Source organism: Parus major, chromosome 7 (genome assembly GCF_001522545.3).
Source record: "Parus major isolate Abel chromosome 7, Parus_major1.1, whole genome shotgun sequence".
Classification (NCBI taxonomy): domain Eukaryota; kingdom Metazoa; phylum Chordata; class Aves; order Passeriformes; family Paridae; genus Parus; species Parus major.
The window spans coordinates 32,833,274-32,858,693 of NC_031776.1; the positions used below are offsets into that span (position 1 = coordinate 32,833,274).

Here is a 25,420-nt window from a genome sequence, read left to right on the forward strand (position 1 = left end):
CTAGCTCCAGAAATTGAGAATATAGAGAGAGGAAATCAGGAGAGCATCTTGAAATTTACTTGATATTAAAAATTTATACAGGACTTACACCCTCAACTTGTTTGAGGAAAAGGTGAGTCACATTCATATTAACAGGACAGACATTCAGTAGTGACAGGCATACAAATTCTTCTGGAGGCTTTAGGGCAAGAATGCTGGGCAGAAATTACAGATGTTACAGACTCCTGAAGGATTACAGACTGCTACAGGACTTTAAAAACCTCATCCTGAGCAAATTAAATCCTGTATTTATGTTGTAAAAACAAACATTACAGAAAAATCAGTTTGCTTCATACCCCTTGACAGGATCCACAACAATTCCTCTAGGGTGAGACATGTCTCCCTCCAACAAAGTTTTCCTACTCTGAGCAGCTTTTTCCAGTCTGGCTACAGCAATTGTTTTCCTGTGGCCATCATTGGTCCAATACAGATTATTTCCAATCCAGTCCACTGCTATGCCTTCCACATTATCAAGATCTGTTGAGAAAAAAAGAGAGCAGTAGTATGAGATTAATACTATTTATATTCTATATTTAAGTATGTTCACTATTTATTATGTGATATTCACGTCCTATTTTTAAAATTTCTTTTTTCCCTTATCTACTGGTGGTCCAAAACAAATTACAGATATTTGGTATCAACCAATGTATCAACTAAATTTTGTTCACTTAAACTAAACCTAAATTTTGTGAATCACTCACAGATGTAGAGATGACAACACATCCTGTGAGACAAAATATGAGAAAGTTATTAAAAAAAACAAAAACAAACTGCATGTGATGAGGAGTTTTGCAAAATGTGTTTTGACATTTTTATCTGTATTTCTGATACACCTGAACATCGCTGCACTTTTGGGAAACTATTTTTCCTTGTGGTTTTAGAAGCTTGAGGGAAACAAAGGTGTCAGAATCAGCACTCTGGGACACGAAACAACACAACAATGACATTTCTAACCCAGCAAGCAGCTGGTCTGACAAGAATCACCCAAAGCACAGAACAAGTGTGGGTCAGGCAGTGGCTGAGAGCAGCAGCTCAGCCAGGTTCCCCAGGCTGATGGACACTGCTGGCTTTATTTTTCATCTCTCAGTGCCTTTGCTACATTCTTTTGAAAAGACAATGTCAGAGACAGCTGAAAGTTCCTGAGAGAGGAGAGCAGCCTTTGGTCTTGGAGTGGTCAAGGAGGTTGAGAAAAGAGCTAAGAATGGAAGGGAAAAGAAGAGAGAATTTCACCAAGGACCTGGAGCCCAAGGCTCAGGGAAAAAAAAAATCTGCTGAACAGAACAGGCAACACAGACAAATTAGAGCTGTGAAAAATGTCCTACAGAGCTCTGAGGGGCTGTACATGAGTAAAACCAAGCTTGAGGACAAGGAGCAATTTGTTCTAAACCCATTTAGGTTTATCCTGTCTGACAGAGGCAATTTGAGCTAAACACAGTTTTATACTAATAAGATCAGATAATTGTATTAATGAGATCATCTTTTTAAGGAAAATATTTTGCTGGTTTTTTGTTTGTTTGGGAGTCAAACCAATCCAAATATGAAGTGTGTTGGCATCAGCAGAAAACTCTTAGATTAGAATGCTGGATACCTCCTAAAATTTACAAGACTTTTTCTCCCTGTCTCTTCAGCTTCATAAAATACAGTCTTTGAGCTACCTTGCCTTCTGCAGAAATTTTGGGGCAAATGTTATTCTAAACTAAACACAATCTAAGCAATAAAAACAAACCTCATGGTAACTAGATATTAAATATATCAGACAGTTATTTTCTTTTCTTAAAGGAGAAGTCTACAGCATGACCCTATAGAGATAACATTCATTGGTTTTATGGAGTCACAATTAAAAATTCACTTTTATTTTACTATCTAAAAGCTTTAAATACATTAATTACTTTTCAAATGGGTTTCACACCAGGTGCTAAACAGGAAGAAAACAATGGACATTCTGTCACTCTTGTCCTGGTCTGCCTACAGTAATTCAGTCCTGCTGTAAAACCCTTTCAGCATAAAAGGGATGAGGTAACAAAATACCCTTGTGATCCTTCTTCACTTCCTAATTAAAAAACTAACATTTGTAATTCTGGACTTTCCATCAGTATTTGACTACCAACAGGAATATGAGAGCTCCAAATACATTGAATGTGGACATGAGGTTTTTAAAACCAGCTCTAGAGGCAGCAGTTTGCCACGCTGGTTTTCAGTATGAAACAAACAGGCACAAGATGTAATTTGGTGCAGAATGGCCAAGCTCATCAATGTCATGTGTAATAAATAGTGCCTAAAAAAGCTACATTAGCATAAACCCTGCTGGGAAAATAATTATCCTGTATACCAACCATCTAAACAGCTTCCAAAGAGCTTTACAGACTTTAGCCTTGTTTGAGCAACAGGTTGACCATGTAGACTAATATTTATAAGTAAATATTATAAGACTTTTAGGCTCACAGCAACCCCAAAAAGTCCCAAACATTAGGGGCAGAAAGACAAATAAAAAACCCTGAGCTTGTGTTCAAGTTACATTGACTGAACAGTATTTAGACCCATTTAAAAATGTCTGTGGAGGTTTTTTTCACAATTTTTATGTAAAAGACTGATCTTACATGCAGGTTTGAAAAGTTAATTATAATTTTTGTTGCTGGTGGAAGTCAAGTTCTACTGCAGCTGTGCCACCAGCTCTAAGCTAGGCTGTGCTGAGGGCTGTCAAATTGTTATCAACACTACCCAGCAGTTTGCTTCCCAAAGTGAAGAAACAGAAATCACAGCTGAAACTATATGGGAAATCAAACTCCAGCAGTGTGAGGTGCTCAGTGATCTCAATTCCCAGTCAACAGCTGTAGGATCAGGCTCTCGTGTAGGCAGACTGTAATTATCCGAGTTGCAATGCTGTCTGAACAAGCCTGACCTGACAGCCACCAAAAAAAAAGGCAACTTTTAATCTGAGAAGTGGCACCTACCACAGCTAGAAGCCCTTAGCAGCACGCTGTTCAGAGCAAATATTAAACCACCTCCTGACACACCTGATTTTCTGTAGTAGCCTTCCACCAAGGAACGATTTAATCTGTCCCTGCTGAGTTGGTGAGAGTTGACAAGAATAAAAGCTGAGGTGTTATGGCTGGAGGCCATATTAATTTTTTAAATCATGAAAAATACATTAACAAATGTTCTTTAAATATACTTTAAAGTTGTGAAACTACACTAAGTTAGAAGTAACAATGTAAGCTCCTGGGGAAAAAGCAAGGGGAGAATGACAGTGACATATTTTTGGTCTTTGCAAATAATAGAATCGCCAACAATAAATCATCTGGTAATCCACAGCTCTTTCAGTATTGCATTAATATTTTTGCTATGTTGTACTTATAAAGAGTAGACACTGCACTAAAATATTATTTACAGGAATATGACCAATTTTCTGGTTTGACATACAGAAGTTTATTCAAGTCTGAGTAAAACAATCCCAACCTGTCTGACCCCGACCTGTTTGACACCTTCCAGCCTGGATGTTCCTTGCTGCTCCTTTATAAGATTTTCATTTTCATGTTTCCTGCTCCTTCCTCTACTCCACATTTGAACTACTTTGTTGTCAAAAGAAATGCACATTCAGTAGAGGCAAGTCAGCAATGGAAGATGTGAGGTGTACATTATCCATTCCCATGCTGGCAGTGAAATGCAGAATTACCAGACTGACAGCTGAGTATTTGTTATTTTCTGAGACAAATGCCCTTTATTAACCATTCACCAGAGCAGGGTAAAGAGCCCGTCACTATTCCTTGCAACTGCTGCTGAAGGGAGCTTTGTGCAGACTCTGAGGAGAGACCTTACACTGAAAGAGCATCATATCACTGCACAGAGGAGATGGCTCCTCAGAAGTGTGGATTAAAACCTGCATTATGAATGACAGGGATTGAACATCCCCCTGCTAAAACAACGGCGTTTTAGTTACTTTCACCGTCCTGAGCTTCCATTCACAAGGAAAGATATTAAGCTCTCTGAAGGCTAAGATGAATATTTACGTTGCTTCTTAGATTGAGGACCAGAAAATAATTACTGTAGATTGAATTTCAGCTCAGGCAGTTGCTACCTCCTGCTGAAGGAGTGTTTCAGAGAAGGGTCCATAAAAGAAAACGAAATATCGATTGACAAACTGGAAGCTTTTTTCACCGCAACAACATTTGCTATGATGAGATATGATTCTAGAGCAGGGAGATTCACTGTAGTGGGAGATGTGGGAACTAAAGACCTGCTGGAATTCTCTCTCATTGCTACAATAAATGTTACAAGCATCTTAATTAAGGTTCTAATAAATGTTTAGGTCTAATTGTTGCTTCCACATACACAATGGAAAATGCATCAGGAAAGACAATGCTTTTTTCCTAATGAGTTTTCAAGCACTACAAACCGTCTCATTCTGCCAAACTACTTGAATAGGCTCCAGAATCCACAGTGTGATGTAGGCTGGAGTGCAGAACTCTTATAAAGTCTGCAGGGATTTGGGATAGCTCAACAAATATCCAGCTACTGGAAGGACACAGTGGAGACACAGGAATTTCTCACCAGTGGGTATAAGCTTGAATGGACAAAGTAAGAATTCACAACAGTGACTTAACCAAACTTTACATTTCTGTCCTCAGGTAAAAAAAAACAACAAACAAACAAAAAACCAAAACTGGACGCTGTAAAAAAAGTATCTCAAATTCTGTTCAAGGTCAAATTTGCATCCATTTCCCATCAGAGATCCAAAATAACCTTTAAATTATCTGCAAATGTCATTTCAGCTTCTGGGTAGTGAGCACCTCTGAATGTCACCATCACTGAGCATCACCTACCGTCTTTGAGGATTGTTTCTCGCTCTGTGCCATCAATTTTCTGCCTTCCAATTAGAAAACTGGTGGTATCAGCAAAGTAAATGTAATTGGTTTCAGCATGGAAGTCCAGAGCACGAGGATTGACCAGGTTCTCTATGGGGATCATGTACTCATCAGACACTTTGGTATTCAGGTCCATTCCCCGGATTATTCCTGGCCGTCCCTTCCCATAAAAAAGAAACAATTCATTCTTTGGTCCTGCAAAAGAAAGATTACAAACATAAACAACTGATGCTGCCTAATCTTCTTCACACTGCATAATGTCCCTGTTTAATTAACTAGCATAATTAGTGGGGAGCAGGAGCCTTATTCAATACCAAAAATTAAACTATCTATTCTGAAGGTATATAGATTAAAAAAAAAAAATAAAATAATCTATCTAATTACATCACCCTATTCAAAATACAAATAACTTCAGTGAGCTGCTTACCTCTAATAATTTTTTTGTGTAAAAGTTCACACTGAAAAAGCAGTTGTATATCACAGAATGACTTTGCATCTCCTGTGAAGTGGACATATATAGCTCCATATATAGCTCCATAGGCATTTAATTTTACAATTCATTAGGATTTATCAATGTAATATAGACTATGACTGAAATAATCTTAAAATCTTACAATACCATGAACCCTAGCATATACAAAATATTGTATTTCCACCTTAAGTTTCTCAGAATCAAAAAACAAAAAAAGATTAAATTTCTTTCAGATTAAAAAGAATACAACAAAATCAGCATACTCTGTTCTTTCCAACTGAGGTAGAAAACATGGATATCAATACTTCATATTTCCAAGATTTTACAGTTTAAATAATTCAATTGATTACAAACAACTGAATCTTAGCAAAATTATTTTCTTTCCTTAAAGATACTTATAGATATCTTAGAGGCTTAATGCTATCAATATACCTCTTAAAATTCTCTACAGCCTTTTCCTGATGCCTCTCAGCGTTTTTTGATGGAATTGTCAGTGAAAACTGCATCAGGTTTGGCTGAGGTCAAATAAATCCATCTACCAGCATCCATCAGAGTATCTAACTGCATGTCTTTTATCTGACCTAAATCAACACCATTTGACTGAAAAAAACAGGAGAAAAACATGCATTCCCCAAAACTCCTGTTGCCTGTAGGTGACCGAAAGATTGTGTACATGTAACTTTAGGTATTGCCACAGCTGCACAAATCACATTTGCTTTCACAAAGTATTCTGAGAAAAACCTTGACTTGCTCATGAGTATGTTCTGCTTTTGTGCTCTAGGCTGATTGTATGGCTGGAATTGGAAGTGACAAACTATTAAGCAGCGTTCCAGTACCTGTGTGCTATGAAAATGCATAGCATATAAATAAAGAGTGAGGCTGATTAATGTAAAACTTGTGATAATTTTAATATTCTTTGAGCATTCCAGGTTTAACCTGTCACTCCTGTGAACTAAGCCAAATCAAACAATTTTAAGGGCATGAAAGGAGCACATGAACTAAGCATCAGGTAAACATTACAAAGTTTACCCCAAAGCAGCCCATTGCTGGAGAACACCCAGAACTACCCCCTGGACTGTTCCTTGCTGCTTTCAATAACATACTTTTGCATGACCTGCCATCGCTCCCCAGGATGAAGCCAGTCCTGCAGCGACAGGTCCGTGCTTTGTAGCTGCTGCTGAGCAGGCAGAGGTGGGAGCATCCCCCCGGCATTCCGTACGGATCCGCTTCGCACGCGTGGCTTCTGACTGCGGAGAGGGGACAACAGCGCTCACACCCACAGAAAGCAAGACAGTCACAGGCATCAGCATGGAGCAAGGTTAGAGAAAAAATATAAAGAAGGGGGATTTGAGTCACAATAAATCTACCCAGAATGTGACTGCTAAGGAAGGGGGTTTTTAAAGATGATATCCAAGCCAGGCCAACAATGCCCAGGGCTACCAAGCCGTGCCCATGGCTGGGTGCAGACACCCCTCTGTGAATAAGCTCCTGCTCAGCATGTGCTGGGCAGCAGGGCCCTGGGGGAGCTGGCACTTCTCCTCTTTTCCATTTGTTGCTTTGGTTCATTTGGTTGGTTGGGGTTTTCTAGGAACACAGAGCATCCCATGCCCACACAGCCTGGTATTCCTTCATTCCTTTAGACAGCAGCCTTCTGGGCAGATATGCATGCTGAAACTAAAGAACAGAACAAGCCTTGCAGAATTTTTCCATGTTTATAGAATCACACAACAGTTTGGGTTGGAAAGGACTGTAGAGCCCATCTCATTCCAAGCCCCTGCCATTGGCAGGGACACCTTCCACCAGACCAGGATGTTCCAAGCCCCATCCAACCTGGCCTTGAACACTTCCAGGGATGGGGTGCAGATTTGTACAGCTGGGATAGAAATCCAGCTGAAGAAGCCAAATAATTCCTTTCCCTTGATTTCATATTTCCAAATGCAAGGTTCTATATTAGCAGCCCAATTTATTTATTTTTTTTAATTGTTTAATGCAATATGCAGAGAAAACATCTACCAGCCTATCTTAAAATTTACTAAACTGGCTTAAAATAGAAAAGAGTATTCTAGCTCAAAAAATGTTCCGTTCTTCCTACTTCTCCTCAAGCTTTTCAGGTTTTATTTTTAAAAAGAAAGCAATCAAGTGGTTTAGGGTCGATAAGGTTAAAGGTAATACAGAAACTCCACCAGGCTGAGACAGCTTTTACAGAGAATCTTGACAAGCAACAAACATGTCCATTCTAAACAAAAGGGGTTGTGGTGTAATCAAAGGATGTAATAAAAGATTACATTGTGCTCATGTCTCTCCTCTACTCAACCTCTCCGACTCCCTCAGGAGTACAAGAGGGATGATAATAGCAAAGAAAGAGTGTTTGCAGCCTCCTTCAGACATTGACATCTGCAAATCAATGCCCTCAGCTCCAGGGTGAAAATTAGTTCACCCACTCTACATCAATTTAGAGTTTGTTCCCACTTCAGAAACTTCTCCAGAAGCAGCCATTCTGTTTAGAAACATCGACATTGAGAATTGATGTGTTGGCTTTTCTGTCTAAGCAGTCGTGGCAAGAATTTATTGTGATCAGTCACGCCAAAAAAAAATTCTCAGAAAGCGTCACTGTGGAAATTTTGGATCTTGCTATCTTTGCACCAAGTTCCTGTAAGTCCCACTGATGTTCTGCATGCTGAAAGTGTGTGAACAGGTTACAGTCATACAGGACTATGGACACCAGAAATTGCAGTTTTACCAAAAAATTCTGATGTAAGAAGAGTTTTTCATTCTAGGTGAAAATGAAGATCTCTTTCACAGATGACAAAGCTGACATTCACACACATCAAGGAATCCCTGTCAGTGTTTCCCTCTCCATGCTGTGCTGGCAGCTCAGCAGCTTGGCTGCCCACACCTCTGGGCCTTTTTTGGCAGCCCCAAAGACAGGAGCTCACCTGAGGCATGCAGTCTGTCTGAAAAGCAGGCCCAGAGATTCCAGGAATCTCTGAGCTCTGAGACACGTGGACAGCACTGGATATCCGACAATTCTGAAGGTGTTAAATTCGCAGAGTGTCACAAGGTGCAGAGCAGGACTCTTGGGCAGTTCTCCAAATTGAATTCTCACAAAAGGGATGAGCTGGGAGCTTAGAGCCACAGGAAAAGGGGCAACAACCACTCAGAAAACTGGGAAGCTCAAGGAACACAGTACTGTGCTACAAGGAAAAAACAATCACTCCATCTTCAAATACTTTTTTCTGGTAGGACCTTTTAAACCACACAACCATTTAGTGTCTGTGTGCTTTCCAGAGAAAGGAAATTCAATCTTACCTGCTGCTTGAGTTCTCTTCTGGTACACACGGATCTCTTTAGCATTGTCCAGCCTAGCAAGAGTCTGAACATCAGTACCATTGTATCTGTTTATTCCTAAAATGCTGAAGTTGTCTGAATTAACTGTATATAAATAGTTCTCAAATACTGCCAAACCACAAAGATGCCTAATCTGGAAAAGAAACAAATGATATTATTTAGTTCAATATTTTAGGCATATCTATGAGTTGTAAACATCAAAAAACACTGTGAATTGTTTGTGATAAACTGTACAAAAGGTTTTCTGAATATTTGTAAATAAACACAAATAACTCTAAAAATATAGTTCATATTCTTGTAGTTTTAAATGTATAATTAGAAAAGCTTTGTAAAAGATAGAAAATTCAAATTATTTAGCAATCTAAATTAATTTACTTTATAAATTACTCAGTTTCTCTGTTTTTAAATTAAAATCTACATCCTTGAAGTGCAACAGCTACATTAGTATTAACTAATGACCATAAACTATGATTATTACTAATAAATAAATAAAATTATTATAATTATTAATGTTCATGAAGATAAATTAACTAATATTAACTAATAAATATAGCAAACTTAGAAATTTCAAACACAATTCATAGGTGTAGATGATCCGCTTTTTAAAATTATTTTATGATCAAATCAGGGTAAATGGTACAAGAAATACCCTCTGAATATTTTCTTGAGTACATGAGAAATAGACACATTCTGTCAGCTTTGCTGAGTTCCTTTTGTGTCGGTGTCTTTGAACGAGGTGGTGGCCACTTGGTAGTGCTTGTTTATCAAAAAGTGAATTCTAAAATGGTTTTAATCTCTAATGTGTCTGGACACATTGATCAAAAATTAACTAATAGCTGGTAGTTAGACAATCACAGCTCAAACACAAAGTGTTCAATAATTTAGAGGCTGTGCTCGATTTATAGATTTATAAAATGTAAAATATCTCACAGGCAATTCTGAAAACTGAACAAATTAAAGAGAATTTTTTGGCAGATGTTCAAATATTCACAGGCTGAACATCTTATTTCTTTAATCATTCAATTGCTCACCACAAAGTATTTACTTATCTCATTCACTCACAAATTCAGACATACGTCACCAAAAACCAACCCAAACAAAAAAAACAACCAAAATGGTTGTGCATGAAGCATTTCAATCATTCTGGAAATTTTACCACTGTTGGCCAAGTCTTGCCATTGTATTCTGTCTCCATCCAGAAAAAGGAATAATAATTGACATCATTGGAAGTGTTTGATTAAGAACAAATAGAAATTCAATTATAATAAGATGAAAAAGAAAATAGCCTTGAAAATAAAGACACATCTGTAGCAAACTGTGGAATTGTCCCCTGAATTATAATCTTTTCTTCTCTGTTTCCATTTGCACTCAGTTGAAATCTTTATCATTTAAGTTCCATGGGAGATTTTCATTATTAAAACCATTTAAACTACGTGGCTCTTTTTGCAATGTGTTTCATAATGTTCTAAATATTTTTAATTAACGATTTTTTAATTTGTTGGGTTTTTTACCTCTCAAGAAGCTTTCCAGCAATCGTGTCCATGAGTGAAAACATTACTGGCTTGTCCTTTGAAAGCCACACAGGCTGTCAATCACAGAATCCAGTTTTGTTTGGAAAACACATCTTCAATAAGTTTGTACTTAAACAATAAACTTTAGTCCCTAAAAATGCTTGGGAAAATTTTGTGGTCTGCTGTTTCCTTGAACCAATGAGGGATAATTTGGAGAACCAGACATTCTAGATCATGGCACACGCAGCACAAAACCTACTGAAATTACCAATTCTTCATTTGAGGGGAGAGACAATTGGTACCATTTGTGAAAACAGTGAGAGGCCAAAATTTTTAATGTCTTTCATCCATATCAAAAACCAGAGATCTCACTTTTTAGCTAGTTTTGAGAAGAATCCCTCTGAACTTGATAAAGTGTTCTCTTTTGCATCTAAATTTCAGCAAGAGAAAAAACAAACATCTCTCCTATGACTCCAGTACAAGAGTTACAAGCCTGTAAAGGTATTTGTTAATGGCTTCTGAAAATTATTTTAGCTTTTTAAATATTTATTCAAAAATGTTACTTAAAAAAACAAAAACCCCAAAAGTGCAAGACCTCTTGTTCCAGAACTGGTTAAAGACTGGGGATAGGTTGGCAAAAGTAGGAAGATGTTTTCCAAAGCATCACTTAGACTGCTTTTTACCACATGTTCTGCCTATTTTTAGTTAAGTCTAAGCAGTTGCATCTTGGTACTGATTACTTGGAAGAAACTAATGACAGAATAACAGGTAAATCTTTATTCTGCTTGCACATTTTCACATTCCCTGTTTACACTCAGGCAGAAATAGATGCAAACTTGGTGCCCACACCAGCCCTGGCAGTGCAAGTAGCGACCAGAACAGTTTGGTCTTTGCTGATTTTCCCTGGATGTACATAAGAATCACAACTGCCAGAGAACTCTTCCACTCTCCAGGCTAAAGGACTGAAATGCTCCTGCTCAAAGACTCACAGTCTTAGAGTTTGTATTTATGACTCTGGACATTGGGATCAGCTGCAAAAAGCATCATTGCCGTCAACAAAAATAAGATTTAAGGGCATCCAGATTAGTCTGAATGAGTGAACAGCTTTTGCTATTCTATTTCACATTATTGTGTGTGTTAGTCTCTCCTTCCTGAGTGGGTAAGGACATCTTGTCATTAATGATTTATCTCCCTACACCTTTCCACCCCAGATTTTCCCTCCTGAAGTCTTTAACAGTGGTGACTTACTGGGTGCATTGTTAATGAGACACTCCATGGAAACATTCAGAGGTTGCAAAATTGCTAAACTGCAGATAAACCAAAACATGTAGTCGGATCTTTTAAATTCTAACTGAACTAAAAAGCTAAAAAGTTATGAAATTCCTGTAGCTGTGCGTTCATTTATTGATAACATTACTTTTTACTGATTTGCAAATAAATACCCACTTGTCTGCCTTTCGTTATTGTTTGCCTCCTTCTCCCCTGATAGTCAACAACTTCCACACTCTCCAGATATATGTCAAGCCAGTACACATATTTATTGATGAGGTCTAGTGCCAGAGCAGTTGGCTGTTCAATTTTTGAGTCCACTATCCACGTCCTGTTCATTCCATCCATGTCACATCTCTCCACCTTGGCAGCATTCCCGTAGTCTGTGAAGAAAAGCTTTCTGTTGAAAGAAAATAAGATGTTGTAAGTTTTAAAGGGTGTGAGCAGAGTGCAAAGCTCCTGCTGGATCTGGGAAAAGGAAGTTTTTGTTCTTTGTAATTTCAATTTCCTATATACTCTATATTGATAAACACACAATTATTTTTAAAAGTTCATCATATCTTCTAACAAATTAATTACGCAGAATTATCTTTCAAATGTAAAGCACAGAAGTTCTAAATGCATTTCCTTACAAAACAGATACACCATGTACTACTCTAAAATTACAACCTTAAATCCATTTTAACCACTATTTGTAAAAAATGGTAGGATAGCTACAGATAACAATGACATAAGCACAAAGCACTCAGATTTTCTGGATAACAGTTATTCCACATAAGCTATAACAAATACAGGGATTCCCACTGTCAGGTGTTTTAATATCTATTTCTGAAGGAGATGCTTTAGTCTGTAGTACATTTGTCTCCAGCCTTGGAAAGGTGTTCAGGCTTCAGAATGCTTCCATAGATCCAGTGAATCATTCCATCCAGGAAAAATGGGAAACTACCAAAGACTTAGAATTGTTGCTGAAGCTCCCTAACCCAGTACTTGATTAGCATTCACTGGGTTTAACACACACAAATCAATTTTGATTAACTTGACAATATTTTAACAGGATTACCTATTTGTGAGAACAAATTACACTTGCAGGCTGAAGACCACCTTGCCATGACTTTAACATGCTGTAAAGAATAATCTGATTCCAGGCTGAATGTTACTAAAACTACTTTGAGAACCAGGATTTCATTAGCCAAATGAAATGAATCATCTCCTAGTTATTACCACTAATGTGAATAACTTTGGATCAACAGCATATAAAACTTCAGATAGCTTTATGTGACAGAGAAGTAATTTACAGCCTTGTAACCTCTCATAAAAATCCAGTTTTAGGCTATTTGCTGAAGAGCAGAATGAAACCCATATCCTTTATTATTAGTCTTCAAATAAACAAGATTACATTTTAGAGGTAGTTAAAGTGCTTCAAGTGCAAAAATTGAAAATTTAAAAAAACAAACAAAAAAACCCCAAACCACAACAACTTTTTTTAAAAGGCATTAGAATCATCTATAGTCTATGGGCAGGAGCTGTCAAATGCCAAAATGAATTGATCTCAGAATCATAAAATCGGTCTGGAGAAGCATTTGAAAGGTCATGTAGTCCATCACCAGGCCACAGGGCAGAATAAACTTTACTATTACATTCCTGAGGGATAGCCCCATTCCTCACAGGGATTTCTATTTATCAAAATAATTCTGAATTCCTGTCCTGTCCTTTATTGTCATTGTTTATCCCAGCTGTACTCTAAGAATATCTTTAAAAAACACACACTTAACATTCAGGTCTATATAAATCAAAATGTCCATAGCACAGAATATTTGCAAGGTGAAAATCATACCTGAAAAGCAAAAGTAATTTGGAATGAGAACAAAAAGAGAAAAAAAATGTTCATATAGCAGTATATACACTTATTTATGTATGTATTCATATCATCAGAAATAACAAGGCCAACACCTATATATATTTAAAATAAGTTGTCCAAATGTTACATGTGCTCCAGATTACAATCTGTACTCCTGCAGATTTGATTTAAGTTATTTAATGGAACTTTGTAGCTCAAGATTCAATAATTCAAGCAGAGCTCATTTTGGAATCATAGACCCGAGTGGGTTTGCAGAGATCAGACTTTCACATACATCTATAACCACACACATGTATGTGAACACACATCCAGACACACAGCAGTCACAAAGACCCAAAGTCTGACTTCAGACTGACTCCACTGCACAATGTTCCGTTTTATTAATAATTAATATAAATAATTAATAACTACAGATTAAAATACAAGTTAAAAAAACAAATCCAAATTAAAAAAAAAAATCCAAAACTATTAGTATTTTACAATGAAATTATCTTTTCAGATCAGTCAAGAAATAAAAATTTGTATGTCTATAATAAATAGTTCCATTCAGGAATATCTAAGAATTAAGAATATTTAAGAATTTAAGAGGCTGCTCCAGCTTTCTGGAATAGTAAGTCAGTTCTTTTTCCTCAATATCTGTCCTATAATACCATAATTTGTACAAGTTATCATGACTTCATGTGTAAATGACACTCTTTTTACTCTAAAAAAACATTATTCTTCTCCTGGAGATGGACAAAAATGAAACTTTATAATTAAAGGAAGAGGTAAAAGACAGAATAAGAAAATAGTTGCCTAAATGCTGCTGCATGATCAAAGAGCTCTGAAAATTGAATTAAGAAAATTAAACATTTTACTGTGTAATCTTGAAACACAATTCTGTATTTAAAGACTAATGCAGATTTTTAGGGTGAGGTTTAAACTGGAATTGCATTTTTAACACAAGAAGTTGACCCACGATTGCACCGCATTTCCTTTGCCTTGGGAGCTCTAAAGGATGCACTGTACGGTATTTATTTCAGCTCAAGGCTAATTTTTCTGCTCACAAATGGTGCTGGGTTTGCCTCTCCATTTTCAGCAGAGGGCAATGAAATCTTTTATCCATTCACAGAGCAATTTCAGGAGGAAAGCTGAGCGTGTGCACATCCCTGCCCAAGCTCAGGGCACTGGGGCTGACCTTGAGGGACAGGAGCTGACAGAGAGAGCTGAGTTCATTACAGCCTTCATTTCCTGACACTGCCAACGAGGATGCTGAGGCTGCTGCAACAGTAAAAATGTTGGCATTAAATTGAATTTTATTAAGGCATGTTATCTTTTGAAAGCTATGGATTTCATGTGTGGAAATTCTGAATTCTGCCTGTAGTTAACAGCAAAAAGGAGAATCTTCTTCATCAAGTCCTGGTGCTTTGCAGGCATTCAAACTCATAAAAGTATTCGGGTGTTTTGACTCTTCCAGAATGGTTTCACTGTGGTCCCAGCAGTCAGGAATCTACATCTAATAACTAATGGTGATATCTTCCAGGCTGAATTACACAGACTGTTTTCTGCAGCAGCTTATTAGGCTTAAACAGCCATTTTCAGCTGTCCTCCTCTCCAGAGATATCTCAAGATGGAAATCAAATTCTTTCCCTCTGCCTAGCAGCTAGAGATAAGCAGGGGAAGGCAGACTGCCTCCTCTCTCTGGTAAGACAACTCTTTCTGCTGCCCTTCCATGCAGTTATAAACAGTTAAAAAAACAGTTAAATTCCAGTTTTAGGTCAGTGGCTGAACCAGCACTGGTTTTGCTGGTCCATAGTGGAGTTCACCAGGGTCTGGGCAGTGGCCCAGCAACCTCCCTGCATCAGCTGGAGATTCAGGCACCCCTGGATGACATTTGTTATTTTCACAGCCCTATTACCCTGCTGATATAAACTCATCCTCCCCCCATCTATTACATGCACCTTTCCTCAATCTAGAAACTTAGTCTGAAAAAGTTGTGGCTGGGGGATTTTGGTTCCAGCCAGGAATAAATACACAGGGACTATTCTGTCCACATCTGAGCAAGGACAGCTCCCCAGAATTTTAAAATAGCCTCCCTGACAAACCCACCGACTACAAATAGCAATAAATGTTACCAAACAGAATTAATTCCAGAGGAAAAGAATGCTGCCATGAGATAAAAGAGACAATGAACTTCCCAGTCCCTGCTCTCACACCAGTGCTCACAGATTCATCTTTCCTTTATCATCAAGCCTCAAAACTATGTAAGGAGGGCCTCAAAAGGGCTGTTCTTTCCTTACAGAGACACCTGTGGGATAGCCACTGCCTTAGTTCAGCTGCCAAACCCCTTCTCAAAATTGGTTTTGTCCAGAACCTTCTCTCTCATGACTTCCTTTTGTTTTCCAAGCTTTCAGGCACTTCATTTGTAATCCACCCCTATTTAATTAGCTGAGAAAGAATTGTTTTCCCTGTAAAGCCACATTTGGGCACCTACATGACTGAAAACTGCTGATTTCTAATGCACCTAAGATGTCAAACATTGTACAGCACCATCAGAGTTTGGGGGGAAAAAATACACAATTCCAGAGCTCCTTGACAAAAAACCAATGAAATAAATATTATAGGAAGCAAATTAGTAAAGTATATATAGAAAAACAGGATGCTTTCTTAGACAAAGTTACTGCTGTGCACAAGACCCAAGTAGAATAAGGTAAAATAATTCCTAGCACACTTCAACAGGAGCTATGGGTAGAAAGGACAGGGTTTAATTTTCAGAAATTAAACTAAGAGGGTCATTTTCAAGACAGAAGGCAACTGAAGATATTCAGTTGGTCTTGGCAAAATGAACAAGTCACAAAAAAACCTAGAGACTTTTCACCAATTTAGAAGCAGGATTATGATGTGGGAAAAATGTTTAAATTAGAACTAACAGAAGTGCTGTGCAATTTAATTGGTATAAAACATAATGAGAACAGCATTGGCATTGAGTGGCACCAGCCACATTTACTGTAGGACAAATAGGAGAACTGAAACTGTGGGGACTGTGGTGAACAAGAAACCTTCTTCAGAGGAGGTGATCAAATACCTAATTAAAAGGATTGTGTAAAAACACCCCATGGGGTTCTCTCACAGCCTGTGGCACGAGGTAATTGATTGACTGGACTCTCAGAAGGGGAGTGCCATGCAGTCCTGTATCTGAGTTCTACTGATTTCAAAAAAATAGAGAAAGTGATTTGATTTAGTTTACATTACATTTAATTAATAATAAGTTTTATGGCATGATCCAGGAGTGTTTTTATGTCTGACTGCTTCTGGGTTCAGTAGTTTTCTCATCCACATCTAAAGCAAAAGAAATTTGGCATCCTCAGATTTGGCCCATTCTTGGCAATAAATTATCCAGAGCCCTCAGTGTCCCAGACAGATTTTAGGAATGTGAAGAGCACTGTTTGCTAGAACACACACACACACACATTGAAAGCAATTCTCAGGGTTGGGCAAAGCCAAATTTTTCCCCAGGGGAGGAACTGAAATACCACTGGATTTGGGTATTTGAGTTCCTCCTTTCTCTGCTTCTTTACAGCACAACGCAGCACCCATCACCTGGAGGATGATTTCCCACACTGCTTTAGGGGATTAGAAACTCTTTGGCTCTCCAGCAACATGCCTTAATTTTTTTGTAGCTGATATTGGAAGGAAATATCGAGTGGATGTTTTTGTGCTGCATGGGAGTGAAATTCTATTAAAGTTCCTCTGTGATTTCTGTGGTGTAAAGGAGGACATATGTTCCAAATCTTCCTGGCATTTTGGAAATCTAGCAATGAGTGCCTGTGAGTAAAATAATAATGGTTTCTTCTCCTAGAGAGCTGCAGATTTAGTGCCATGCAGGAAGCAGCACAGGGTCGAGCTGCAGATAAAAGTAAAACCCAGTCAGACAAGTCATTCTCCACTCACTGCTTACTGCACAACAGGCAAAAATCAGCAAAACTCACACCTTAGGGGGGACATTTGTAATGAAATACACTGCTCTTTACAGGGAAGTTGCCAATTCAAACAAAAGTTTTCTTATTTGCAGCAAGAGGGGTGGTAGCCTGAACAGCAAATGGATAAAATAGCTGAGAATTTGGGGATGGATTAAAAACAGAGCCAATCTGGTTCAGTTTTTCTGGTAAAGAAGATACAAGTTGTCATATTTTTTTGTTTGTTTCTATTAAAATTTTCAATCATTTACCTATAAAAAGATCACCATCACCAGGTCCCTCTTCTGCCCCCCATTTCATTACAGGTGCAGAAATATGAATTTTCAGGTGCTATAAAGTGAATGTAATTTGATCATTCAGGATGGTTGTTTGTTATATTGTCGTAACTATGTTCCACAATTGTTTTAGCAATCCTGTATGTTATTCAAGTTTGATCCCTTCCACTACAGAGGGTATAAAAGCCTTCATTTGTCTTAGGGATGTCAAATATACATATTTAAAGTTGATAATAATCCTTTAAAGTATTTCCCCACTCCCTTTTCCACCCAAATATGCTTTTTCTGCAGAGTGAGAGTGCAGAAGCCTCTCCTGTGCACTCATCTACCATCTCTGGTCCTGCAGGAATGGTGTAGGACACAAAGATGTGCAGCTGAGCTCCTGCCTAATGATGTTTTGTCACAGCTGCAATTTTCTCACACACGCTCTGCTTCTTCCTATGCAGAGTAAATTCATAACAAACCCATCTCAATCCTGCCATTTTCTATTTCTTGCCCCATTTATGAGTAGTTGTGGCTGCTCATGCTAAAAACAGCACATCTGGAGTATAACAGCAATTAATCAAACACACAGAGAAATGGAAGCTCAGTTCATAGGTTTTGCTGGTGAATAAAATTGCAGAGAAAGTTTCTCTTGCACTCACATCACAAGAGTTGTTTGGTTTTTTTTCCCAATATCAAGACTACTGCAATGGGATGTACTCTTGAAAAAGTGCATCCCTTAGAATATATCAAATTTATACTTGCTTAAACCTGCATTCTGTCTACATACAAGTCAACATCTTTTCATTAAAATCATCTAATTACCTTGAGAAATTTTGTATACAAAGTAATTTTCTGAATAAAAAACACCTTCTCTGAATTTGCAACGTTTAACTGCAATATTAAATTTTGGTAAACAAATCAAATATTAACTTTTCAGGCACTTTTTTTTACATAGCTACATGCAAAGTTTTAATAACTGTCAGTTTGAAATGAAAGACACATTGCAGATGTATTCCTGGATTCATTAAGGGCCCTGAATGTCAGTATTTATTTGTCAGATTACTGCCCTTTATCTGAAAATTGTGAGGATTCAGACTTAAATCATATGCAGGAATTTGGAATTTGCTTCCTTTCAGACTAAATGTGTTTCCCCCTGTGAACATCAAGCTCATCAATTAGAAAAGAAATGAAGAAACATTGATTATTCCCATTTTATCACAAACCAGCTGTGCCAAATCGATGTGCTGATCCACTGAAAAAATTAATTTTATAAACAAAGTGCCACGTTACATGGCTTTATATCAACATTTAAGTGGACTTTTAATGTGACATCCAAATAATACCATGAAATCTCTATCATATTTTTAAAAAGTAGATACAAGCCCTATGTAAAGTAAATATTTATCAGGTTTCATATAGTTTAAAAATACATGTTTGCATTCAAACCATGCACACACTGATGTTAGAGATACTGAAATCTGGAATATGATGATGAGAAGATCTTGGATTATCCTGAGTACTTATTTTTGAGGGTAAGATGGTTCATTTCCACTGCTTTACCAGATGGACAAGATGCAGGGAAATAATTTTGACACAGAAAGTTGAAATTCTCTTTCTTCATTGGCATCTCAGGGTCTGATATATTTGTTATCCTTCAAATTCAACTCAAGGTATGTATTTTAATGTGCAATTTTTGATTCCTCTGCTTTGAATAATTTCTGGAGCATCAAAATGGTGCCAGGTAACCTTTTCTACCTTTACACACACTCCTTCATGTACAGAGCAGAATACACATATTCATACACTTATTTTCAAAGATTTCCTTACTATTGTACCAAAGCTCTTTCAGGGAAGAAATAAATGCAGCACTTTTCCTGAAGGTATTTAATTTTCACAAGATACTATTATGTGCAGTTAGACTCTATTGCTTCTTCCACTTTATAAATAACATTTTCTCTTAGTTGAAAAGCAACAATATCAAAACTTACTTTTTAAATTGGATTTTTCTGGGGGGAGGAAAGGGGGAAATTTTCATTAATTGTTCAGTGATTGTAGGGGAATAAAGGTAGAAATAATTGTAGAAAAATATAGAAAAAATGTAGAAAAAAATGTGTTTGACTTGAGGCCTGAGGAGCTTCAGACTAAAGCAGTGTGGAGTTTGGAAGGTTTAACTTTTGTCCTAGAGCTAAGCTCAGGCTCAGAGCAAATCAGGACAGCACATGAGCAACTCCTTGTTTAAAAATGACTGTCTAGACACAGGAGGCCATCATTTCCCAAACACTGCCTCACTTCTCCAGGGGCTTTTCCTTCCCAGAATTTGAGACATGGCCTTTTCAACCCAGTCTGAGAAATGATGGTTGGATGGAGCACTTGGCACTATGAAATGTGGAAATTGGGTCCCCTCAGTTTGTCAGGGATTTAAAATCATGTTTTCCACACCGCCAGCATCAATCACAATGAAGGATGCTTTGTCTTCAACTACGTGATTTCTGTCAACCAACTTTCCCCACTTAGTGACAAGCAATGAAAAAGGAAACATTTTTGCAATATTAATTTCTTTTAAATGTATTATTAATGAGAAAAAATAAATTAAAACAGTTCTTCCACCTTGATATTTGATGACCTATACCAGATTAAATGTCAGTAATAGCTGGCATTTGAAGACCTGTCTCATCCATCTTATGCAGAAAATGCTACAATAATCATCATTATGTAGGATTACATTAAATTAATCAAAAGTCCACAGCTTGCAAGCTTTAGGAATCTCAGGGCTCCTTCCCAGGCAGACCTGCAGAAAGGCCAGGATTACACTGAGACTTTAGATCCCAAAGGCTTCAGGCCCTGAAAACTGACAATTTTAAGTTATGATGACTTAACAGTCAACAGAAGTGATGGAGATTCTGGTTTTTTTTTCCTTTCCAGCAAATTCAAGGCAGAATGCATCAGAGGCTAGCTACTAAATGCAATGATGTTTAAACTCTGCAAATCCCAGCACTGTAAACTGCTGGAAGCTGGCAGGTTTACTGTGGGAATTGCTGCTGGAGGTTGTTCTTTCTTACTCATCTAAGGTGTGATTGCTTTTTGCTTGGTTGGGGTTTTTTAGGTGCTTTTTTGTTTTGTTGTTGTTGTTTGGTTTTTTGGTTTTTTGGGGTTTTTTGTTTGCTTGGTTGTTTTTTTTCCCTTCACCCAGGAAAAGTCACACTGGGGATGCTGTGGGGAGCTGTGCTGGTACCTCCCTCAGTGCCCAGGCTCTCAAAGCTCCTGGGTTAGATTTAAGTCATTAAATGTAATCTCAGTGGCATCAAAGCTGAAGATAATCTTGGATGAAGAAACAGATGAGGCTGTGAAAAAGCTATTCTGACAAAAACTACACCTGAAATTTATATTTCAAATACATAAATAAATTACAATTTGTATAAAAATTACGCCAAGTTTATGCATGTTAATGATCTTACCTTATACTGAAGAGGAACAAAAACATTTAATATTTGATCTCCACAAACAAACACTACTAACACAATAAATCCTTAAGCTGGTTTAAATTGTGCCAATGGTTATTTATCACAGTGTAGAACAGAAAATAGACAGCCTGTGCTTGGCAGCAATGAACAGACTGATCTGTATCCTGGCTTTCCTTTGGGATGATGCAGTAAACTCTGCAGGATAGGGAATTATTCCAATTCAATTGATGATTCTAGGGGTGAACAGCAATGACAAACACTCAGGGCTCAACAAGGAAAAAATGTATTTACCCAAACTGCACAAAATGAAAGAAAAAGAAGGTTCTCATCCAGAACTTTGATGTTCCTGTTTAGGAATCTGTGTTCTCTAACGTTTGTGGGTTTTTTTTGTAAATTAATAAGTTCTGAAGCGAATGTTAGAGCTTAGATCTTGCGTTTCTGATCAAGTATTTCCTGCTGCAGAGGTTGGTTTGGATGCTGCTGGTCCACATCAGGCTCAGTGCAGGACTCAGAGCTGCAAAGTTTCCCACTACAAATTCCAAAATTCAACATTATTTAATGTCAGCAACGAATTAATTATCTGGTTCCATGTCTCATCCTGGCATTTGGCAGTAGGTAAAAATAAGTAGTTTTGCTTCCTCATTAACTAAGTAAACCAATCATTTTCTCCCCAAAATTGTAGTTACAAATTAAAGTTAAAAAAAACCAACCAAACAAAAAACCCCAAACCAAAGTCTAGTCTAAAAGAAAGACCATGGACAACAAATGATCAAGTTAGCAGAAAGAAAAAACAAAGCAGGATTTATATAGAACTGCAATATTTGAAATTAGGTTGGAAGTATTGTATTTGCATTATTTTATCCCTTCTGAGATCACAGACTCTTTAAATCTTCATGAGATTTTTTCTTAAGGCGCTACAAAACAGAACTCAATTTCAGTTAAGTGTCAACAAAACTGGTTTTATTCCACCACAGAGAAGGCTCTTGTGCTTTAGCTGTTGTTACTATATTCTTCATCTGTTAACCTTTAATTTACAGCAGCAAGGCCTAGTGGGAAGGCAGAATTATTTATGATACCACTAGTAATTAGTGGCTAATTACTAGAACTAATATGAAGCTGATAGAAAACTGTGCATATATTCAGCATTTAAAGCCAATGAGCGGTGATTTGTAACACAAATATATAAACAACAGAAGTATTTCCTTTTTGACTTCCAAAGGTTCCCCAACTGAGAGCCCATTGATGATCTGCCACATTTCTTAATAAATGTCTACTGTGGCAGAGAAGTTATACAAATAATTGTCAAAAAGAGTTCCTGCTTTTGGCTCTAGTTAGCAAATATTTTCAGACCTTTCCTGAAAGATTTACTGAGTACCAAGAAGAATAAAAAGACAAAAACGTGTCAGTATGTGGTGGTATGTAATAATATGTAGACACTGATTGGAGTGTAACAGTAAATTGCTGGAAGTTCTGTATTTTGATGTTCAAAGTGATAAATATGCACACATTTATTTACTTCAGTCATGGGCTTGAGTTTTCCCTTTTCATTTGAGCAGATCATTCTAAGAACCCTTATTTACTGAATTATCTGCTGCTGATTTCCACAAGAATTTTATGTCATTTCAAGACCACTGAAAACCTGTGCTTGCATGACAAAGTACTTAATAGAAAAGCCACATCTGTAATACACTCGCTGTGCTTGTTACAGAGTTGTGAACATAAGTAATGAATTAAATAAGAGGCTGCAAGAAACAACGTGGGAATTGTGGGATTAAAGATGCTGTCAGCTGATGCAGAGGCACAGCATCCACTTCTGCTCCAAACACATCATTTATATTTTTTCTTTTTTTAAGTAGTTGGCAAAATGTGGTAGCACAAAATTATGCTTGGTTTGCAGAAATGATGAAGAGATTAGATGAAATCAAACAAATGAAGATAGAAATTAAATAAATTCCCTGTCTCCCCGAAGTGAACCCACAGAACTATGGGAAAATTCCACCAAGATATTCAACAGCAAAATAAATATTATTTCAGGGGATTATTGGGTTATTCATCTATCTATCCATATCAATCAGATATTTTTTGCTAGGAGATTATGACTCCTCCTTATTCTCTGGGGCTAAAAGCATGGAGTGATAGCATGTTCAGCATGGAAAGGATTCCAGAAGATCATAAGTTAGTAACAGAAGAGAAGAATAAAGGGCACTTTAGCCCTTTCCCTCCTGACCTGCTCCACTCTTCTCTGCCCTGGGCTGTGCATTTGCTGAGGAATGGGACACACGGTACCACCTCACCCCACATTTTCCTCTGCAGCGCACAGTGAACCCTTTCCTGGATTTCCTTCTTCAGGGAAGGGCTTTCACAAGCAATTTTGAAAGCAGCAAAAAAAACCTACTTCCTGATTCCTCATCTGAAACACCAGAAATGTAGAGGTGTATTAGCAGCCCCTGCTCCAAGCAAAATGAGAAAAACAGGGAATTTGTACACCCCAGTGCTGGCTGCATACACCTCCTCTACAATAATGTCTCAAATACCAACCTACCCCAGACAGAATCAGATAGAAGACAATTTCTGAAAATTACTAAAATGGAAAAAAAAAAAAATGAAGAAAGGATTGCAGGAAAAATAAAATAAAAATACTTTTCTGGCTAAGTATAGGATTATATTAATGTGCAAAGAGTTAGGTTATGCCAGCATGAGCCATCCACACTACCTCACAGATTTTATTATCAATTCTAAGACAATTTCAGAACTCAAAGTAGTAAGTTATGGATGATGGTACTAATATTATATGAAAAATGAAATTCTAACATGTTTATGATTCACACCACTCAGTCTCACAGGCTTTTGGTCACATTAGTGGTCACTAAATCCCTTTTTCCATGCTCAAAGTAGCACTGCTCCCCAAGTCTCCACACCACCAGGCAGGCAGCAATGAGTACAGTTACATTTTAGAGCAGCTGAACTTACGAGTTTTATTAATTAACTAATTATATCATTTTAGGAGAAGAAGAAACAACATAAACCCCAATAGAAATGCTGAGTACCTGACATCTCGTGTACTGAGCAGGAAGGGAGGTGAAGCTACCCAAGGAAGGCAGCTGCACATGCAGCCCAAGAGGTATGGATGGAGATGCTTTATTAAAACAGCTGATACAGTCTGAGGAGAAGATTCCCTTTGCAGCAGACAGCCTGAAAGCAGATCATGGTGTGCCTACCTGTCAGGAAGGCTTAACTTCTTTATTTTAAGACAAAACTGATGCTCACTGGCACGAGAGCAGAGTGGATCAGCAAAAAGCCTGCTGGGATTTGGAGGGGAGCAGAGCACTCCTGTTTGCTTGCTTTACAGCATAAAAGCAATAATCTACAGGCATCACTAACCAAACATATTTCTTATATTATTTTTGTCTGATGCCTGAAATATAATTAATACCTACTTTGCATATTACCTGCAACAGAAGTTAATTTACTCTAATCAGCCTGAGGTGAAGGGAGCACAGATTAATTTGGGGCTTTCTTCCCCTTGCTTTGTTTCAACATAATTGTCCTCCCCTGACACACCCCCAGTGAATAATCTTACAACCCCCAGCACTTTGTAATCGCTCACATTCCTCACTGCTCTCTGTGAAGAGGCAGAAGATAGCTTGGGTTGGGACACACAGACACCACCTGCTGCAGAGCAGTCATTTCCTTCCTTACCTTATTAAAAGATCTGCTCCTGGTCTTTTCACATTTTATTCCAAAAGAGGGAAGACTGAAGAGCAGTAAAGATAGTACATTTTACTCCTTAAAAGCTGTTCCTGTGTTCAGCAAGCAGTAATTGCTGGATTCAAACTGCTTCTTGATGGTGCCTGGCAAGGGAGGTGCTTACTTGTCACAGCATAATGAGGAGACAGCAGCGGTGACAATCAGCTCAGCAGCTCAAATGGTGCCCAAATCCCTGTGAAACCTACACTGATAAAAAGGACAAACCCCTGGGATTCAGTTCTTTTTGGAAATCCTGATTGCTTCCCAAGTCACTGAGATCCAGTTCTCATCCCTGTTAAGTCAGACGAGGTCTCGCCCCATGAGTGATGAACCCCAAGAACTCCTAAGGCAGAAGCACCACTCAATTAGAATGTAAAACCTCCATCCTTTCTGCTATTATTTGGTTCCTTTTTTTTTTTTTTTTTAATTTTCTTCTTCTTAATTAAACTAGCAACTGAGGCTGTACTATGAGCTGAACTCAATTAAATAAGTCAGGGTGTGTTCAACACATGCTCCCAAAACTGCCACTCAAAGCCCAGGCTGGAAGATCTAATCTGCAAGCATCAGACAGCTGTAAACAGGAAATAAATTGCCATCTGAGCATTGTGCTATTGAACATGTCTAGGAAAAGGCAGTG

The 25,420-nt window shown here is 37.8% G+C and overlaps 1 protein-coding gene across 4 annotated transcripts in view; it reads right to left on the minus strand.

The window, feature by feature from the left end:
• The window catches only part of LRP1B (LDL receptor related protein 1B), a 620,609-nt gene that overhangs the window by 217,245 nt on the left and 377,944 nt on the right, over positions 1-25,420 (minus strand). For all 4 annotated transcript variants that reach the window (XM_015635304.2, XM_033516047.1, XM_033516046.1 and 1 more), the window contains 5 exons: positions 11,679-11,901; positions 8,683-8,854; positions 6,477-6,620; positions 4,860-5,096; positions 336-516 (listed from right to left, as the gene is read on the minus strand). In XM_015635304.2, the coding sequence (XP_015490790.1) occupies positions 336-516; positions 4,860-5,096; positions 6,477-6,620; positions 8,683-8,854; positions 11,679-11,901 (957 nt within the window). Of the gene's footprint in view, positions 1-335; positions 517-4,859; positions 5,097-6,476; positions 6,621-8,682; positions 8,855-11,678; positions 11,902-25,420 lie in introns of those variants that run through there.